At 50.3% G+C, this 6,285-nt stretch overlaps 1 protein-coding gene across 1 annotated transcript in view; it reads left to right on the top strand.

The window, feature by feature from the left end:
- The first annotated feature begins 2,423 nt into the window (after positions 1-2,423).
- Positions 2,424-6,285, top strand: part of MYOC (myocilin) — a 105,413-nt gene continuing 101,551 nt past the window's right edge. Inside the window, exon 1 of the mRNA XM_085601441.1 lies at positions 2,424-3,924. Within this exon, the coding sequence (XP_085457567.1) occupies positions 3,348-3,924 (577 nt within the window). The 5' untranslated portion in view covers positions 2,424-3,347. The remainder of the gene's footprint in view (positions 3,925-6,285) is intronic.

The following is a 6,285-nucleotide window of genomic DNA, read 5'->3' as shown; positions in this document are numbered from 1 at the left end:
TGGAGGGGGAGTGCCAGGGTCAGTGGTGACGGTAGAGTGTGCAGGAATAAAAATACCTAAGGGTTACCTGGGAAGCTAATTTAATAAGAAGGTACCCTTGGTACACTAAAAAACGTGGAAAGATGTTACTAATCAAAACGTAATGTGTCAGTAGTAACTGAAGATACAGGTCAAATGGTCGACATGTTTCGCGCCTTTTAGTGGTCAGAATGATCCATGGCGCTTCATCAGGACCAGTAGAGGTGAAGAGTGTGGGGAGAGGTGCCCAGACTATGTGTAGTGGGGGGGGTAAAATATCACCCTCTCACTCGGCAATAAAGGGGGGGGAGTACAGTGTCTCCTAAACAGGTAGTGTGTGAAAAAAGGAGTCTGTTGTGCCCCCTTTGCGTTGTACCTAGACCAAAAGAAAGATAAAACAAAGAGAAATGCAGAAGTTAAAATACATATGCGGACGTGCCTTGTCGATCCGCATAAGTACACAGTGATTCGAGAAATCACATATTTACAATGAGACAGTCATAGTATCATGCACCTGGAGGCCCAGGCTACTCTCAAAGTTCTGGAGAAGCGGGCAGGCGTGGGTGTGGTCCCATGCCAGTCAAAAGATGGTTGGTCCCGGGTCCCGGAGGCGGTCACAGAACCCAGCTGGAGACTCGCTAGGTAAACTGCTGTACCCCGCGGGGCCCGGACACCTCCACTTGGCTGTACAGCGGGCTCACCTGGCGTGTCGTCTACCAGGCCAGTCAAAAAGACACGTGTGTTGTGTGTGTAACTAGATTCGTAGGTTCAACACGAATGAAGTGCGCTAAGAGTAGTCTTACCTATAATAAGAGTTGGAATTACTCCTTGAGTTAAAAAGCGGCGTAGGAGGCCCACACCATCTAGGGCTGTAAGTCGGAAATGATGCGTATCAGCAGGGAATACCCAGAGGGTAAAGGAAACAAAGTGGAGCGTTAGATTTACTTACATCGTTGCCAAATGTAGAGCAGGATAAATGCTTACGTTGTAATCTGGGTAGCTGGATCGCCTCGAGTCATACTCACGGGTTGCTCAGGTGACGGCACTGGAAACCTGCAGCAATATTTCTCCACTTACAAAAGTGTTGTGTGGTTTATTGATGTATTATGTGTGTTATGTGACTACAGTTGCCGATATTGAGTTCAATTGGCACACTGCTCGTCACACCAGCAAGTTGCCCCTTACTGTAGTCAATGTAGTGGCGACGGCGAGTACGCCTATGCCATGGTGTGTATAGAAAAGTATGTGTCGCATTAGCCATCCCTGGACACGTGTTTCGAGGTAGTTGCCTCTCGTCAGCAGGGAGCAGGTAAGTGTAAAGGGGTGCCGCGTGGACTGCCAAAAATTAAAAACAGGTAGAGTACCTCTCATGGCGCGCAGGTGCTGATCCAGGACTCGTCAGTCCGGTGGCTCAAGGGAGCCGTAATATATCAAGTTCAATTGGCCGCACACTGCTCGTCACACCAGCAAGTTGCCGATATTGGCACTAATGCACGGGGCCACGTGCTTTAAGTGCGCTAGCGCTATCGACATTACTGAAGGGGACGCACAAGCATCTGCGCCCCCTTCTGTAATACCAAAGTGTCCCAGGGGCGTGCAAAGCAGCCCGGGGCACTCTCTGTAATACAGCACCAGGTGGTCTTCAGGGCCGGACTAGGAACACAAACCAGCCCTGGCAATTAAGTCGGTCAGGCCGCGGGAGGTGGGGTGCTGGTGAGAGAACACTGCTGCTTTTGGTATTTTGGTACATGGTGCTGATACTGCAGCACAGATGTAAAACCAGCCCCTACCAGTCCAAAATCAGCTCCCACCCTCATGGCCCACCGGGGAAAAGCCCGGTGCCCTCTACCGCCAGTCCGGCCCTGGTGGTCATCTCCCAGGGCCGGGCATCTTTGTCGCATGCAATGCATTGTTGTAATTGTAAGGTCCTCACATCCTCAAAAGGCTAGGGGTAGCAATGCTGAGGAAGGTGCATGCTAAACTGGGAGAGCCTTCCTGTTTGCACCGCTGGCTCCCAATAAAAAGTCTCCGCCCTGGGACTTGTATGTTTTTACAAATTAAGCACTGGAGAAAGTACTCTGCTACAGTGTGGTGAAGACGTTTCTTTAGCCCGCGAGAGACCCGGGAGAGTTTGTTTTATTGCTTGTACGTCTGGTGTCAAATTTCAGACTGGCCTGGCTTTCTGATAGGAATGTGGAGGCGCGGTAAAGTCTTGTTCGATCTCTGCAAACAGCAGCCTCGTGACTTCTGCGCTCTCTTCTGCATGCAACCGGTCCCTGGGCTGCATCTATTAGAGCCCGCGCGCAGGCTGAAGGGGGCGCCGTCACCGTAGCTGCCGGCAGAGGGCAGCCCTGGCACCTCCTCTCCCAGCTCTATAAGGGCTGCCTCCCACTGCGGGACAAGCCACTGGCGGGGTCGAGAAAACAGGAGCAGGATAATAGCAAAGCAACTGCGAACGAGCGACTCTACGCGGCTACATAGGAGCACACGGGAGCTTCAACAGGCACTTAATTTACACAGGAACACTAACACAATTTACCTTAATTTACACAGGAACACTAACACAACGTACCATAGCGCATCTGCTGACGCGCGCACCTGCGCAGATACGCAGGAGCACACGGGAACTTCACAGACATTTATATAGGGACAATCTTGCACAGGAGAACTCTTTACACGAGGTCTCCTGCGCAGCCACATAGGAACACACGAGAGATTCAACCGGCACTTCACTCACATAAGAACACTCACACAGGAGCACACTTCCACGAGCGCAACTGCTTACAAGCACACCTACGCAGTACCATAGGAACACACAGGAGCTTCAACAAACACTCTTACACGGGAGCACACTCACAGGAGCGCACCAGCCAACAAGCACCCCTAGGTAGATACACGGGAGCTTCAACATAAACGCAACCTACACAGGAACACGTTTACAAGCGCACACACAATTCCCAAGGAGCACACCTGCGCGGACACTCAGGGGGACTTCAACAGACAGTGCCACAGGGGCACACTCACAGGCGCGCAAACGTAGAAGCACTCGGAAATTTCAATAGAAAGGTTCTTCCACAGGAGCACGTAGGGGCACTTATATCACATTTACAAAGAACACCAGATACCTGGAGAGGCGCGCATACTTGGAGAAAGACTTGCACGGTTACTCGCACTCGCTCACATACACGAACTCTTAGGTTGCACACGGCATTACACACTTACACACAGGAACGGACACAAGTGCACACTACATCACAGGGGCACAGCTGCAGTGCTGAGAGGCGCTTACACCCGGGGCCGTCCTCGAACAGCCTCCTCTGGACCCCGGGATGCCTCTGCTCCGACCCCTGTTGACCCTGCTGCTCTGGGCATGCTTGGCATGGCCGGCTCTGGCCAGCACCGTGCACCTCCGCCGTGCCAACAACCCCAGCACCGGGCGCTGCACCTACACCTTCACCGTGCCCAGCCCGCACGAGGCCAGCTGCCCTGACCCGGGCCAGGCCGGGCCCGCCGCGCAGGAGCTGCAGCGGGAGCAGAGCGCGCAGCGGGCCGAGCTGGGGGCCCTGAGCACCCGCTTGGCGCTCATGGAGCGGCTGCTGGAGCGGATGCAGGGAGGGCAGGGGTCACCTGCCCCAGCCCCGCCAGAGCTCCAGCGGGAGCTGGAGGCCCTGAGGAAGGAAAAGGCCGAGGCTGAAGCTCAAGCCGCAATAGCCGAGGCTTCCTACCGGGACCTGCTGAGGGACAAGGCCGCGCTGGAAGAGGAGAAGAGGCGGCTGGAGCGGGAGATGGCGAGCCTGGGACGGAGCCTGGAGAGCAGCAGCCGGGAGGTGGCACTGCTCAGAAACAGCCAGTGCCCCCCCAGCCGGGAGACCCCCGTCCGCGATGGCCAGTCAGGGGGCAGACAAGGTGAGTGCTAGGCTAACCCTGCCCCTCATGCAGAAGGGCGCACGCATTTCATCCACCGACACAGGGTGACAAGAGGGAAGAAATGTCCGGATGAGCCCTTTATATTGCTTTGTGTTTTAAAAAGATCAAACGCAGAGGCGGAGTTATCAATAGCTCCGCAGGTGCAGTGGCACCGGAGCAGGAGGGCTTGTACATTTACCCCAATTATAGCTCTTCACTTCCAAACCAAGGGCTGGGGCGGGGGTTCATTTTCCTAGATCGCATTAAGCCCCGTGGCACCCTTGCTACCCAATGGATAAAAGGCGGAGACGTGAAGATGTGCACTTTAGTGCAAGCATGGATTCAGGGTGAAAGGAAGAACAGACGTGTCAGGAGGTGCCCTGTGCTCACGGAGGGTGTACATTGCAATAGTAGGAATATGCATGTGGTCAGATGTCCTTAGTCTAAGAGAGGCTGCAGTGTGAATGAGTAGCGACTCTTCTCAGGAGACGCTCTTTACCAGAGCATTACCATGTATAGCCAGATTTCAGGATTTCCTGCAGACCACGTATAGATACTGTGCATCAGATAGAGCATGCTTCGCTGGGGATGACCTTTATTAAAGTGCAGTGTTAGAGAAAGATAACCGTGTAAAATGTCTGGATTTGCACAGTAGTGGTAGAGATTTGTTAAAATGTCTTTGGTCCATGCAGCGATATAGACTATGATGCAAGGGCTCGAAATGACTGGTGATGTCAAGTGGAAGAAACTTTAGTTCGGCCCTATTAGAATAGGCCATAAATGTACATAAAACAGATAAAATATCAGATAACTAAAAAAAGCCAGTAAATACCCTTTAAAACAGTCCAGTCATCATGACATTATATCCATGTAATGGGAAAAAAGTGCATAAAAGAAATTTTAAGAGTAAACCACATTTTCATTAAAACCATTCAGTCTGGTGCGGCCTCTTCCTGATATGGATTGCTTTGCAGGTAAATGTGTCAACCCTAAAACAAATGACTGCAGATTCCAATGCACACAAAAGGCCCACAGCAGCTTAGTCCATTATGTTATGTACAATAAATAGGCATTGCATTTTATTAAATCATCATAAAACTGATCAAAAAAGCATGAAATCTCAAGTGCATTGTTTGTAATTGCGGTCACGCGGGCATAATCTGGTCCGGGCATATAGATGTTGATAACGTGTCACCCAAGATAGATAGGGTTGGAATCCTTCTGGGAAGGCGTAAGCCATATATGTGATAACCATGTGTTGCCCCCTATCGGCTGCAGCTCTGCTGTCAACCCTTGCATCTAATGGTGCAGCCTTCATTATTGACTTCTCAGTCCTTAGTATCTTGGTCTGTTCTTCAGACCAGAGAAGCCGAACGTCATTCTAAAGGAATTGTTAATAAAAGACAACTAAGGTATTTTAAAAGCGTGAACTAGATTTAGACAATCATGATCAATAGATCTCCTGAGTACGGTTTCAGGTTTGGCCCGTAAAGAGCGCCACAGGGAAATAAATGGGTTTTGTTGACAAAATGTCATACAGATGGTTCAACCCTACTTCCTTATGCAGAGCAAGCGCCTTAAAACTGGTGATGTATATCAGTACATGATTGTGTATAGTGTGATGAGAGCTCCAGATGTCTGGAGATGCCCTAAAGTCAGGACCAATAAAATTTTGTATCGGGGGAGAACAAAGTTATGCTGCAGAGTCGACAAAATTATGTGGCAAGAAGAGGCAACTTACGCAGCTTAATGCGGCACATTTTGTGACAGTATTTCTGCATTATCTTGCCTTTTTTACACGTTAACACAGCCTGGCCAAAGGTTCCTTGACATTAGTAAGAGTTTAACACTCAAATGCAGCCATAGGCATTTGAAAGGTGACCAGGCAACGTTTGCGAAGGGCCTTCCACTGTGCGGCAACATGAGTCTCTGCGTTTTTAGTAATGTTTGATTAAATAATGCTGTAGGCCTGGAGATGCCCTTTAGTTCACACATACTTAGAGCCTGATAGAAGGGTTACACATTGCTGCAGATATCCTTTAGTCCATGCTTGTGTATAGTGTGATGGGAGGGCTACACATGTCTGGAGATGTTTTCAGGACATGCCTGGGTTCAGTATGATAAGATGTTCACATATGTCTGGAGATGCAGAGTCAGATAGAAGGGTTACACATTGCTGGAGATATGCTTCAGTCCATGCCTGGATACAGTGTGATGGGGGGACATTTGCCTGGGGATGTATTCAGTACATGTCTGGGTTCAGTGTGATAAGAGGTTTAGACATGTCCGGAGAGGCCCTTTAATTCCCTCACATCTACAGTGTGATGAAAAGGTTACACATTTCTGGAGACATCCTTTAGT

The sequence above is a fragment of the Triturus cristatus genome, chromosome 4_2 (assembly GCF_964204655.1).
Source record: "Triturus cristatus chromosome 4_2, aTriCri1.1, whole genome shotgun sequence".
NCBI classification, from domain to species: domain Eukaryota; kingdom Metazoa; phylum Chordata; class Amphibia; order Caudata; family Salamandridae; genus Triturus; species Triturus cristatus.
Note: the sequence above shows the minus strand (reverse complement) of the source record. Positions and strands in the feature narration are given on the sequence as shown.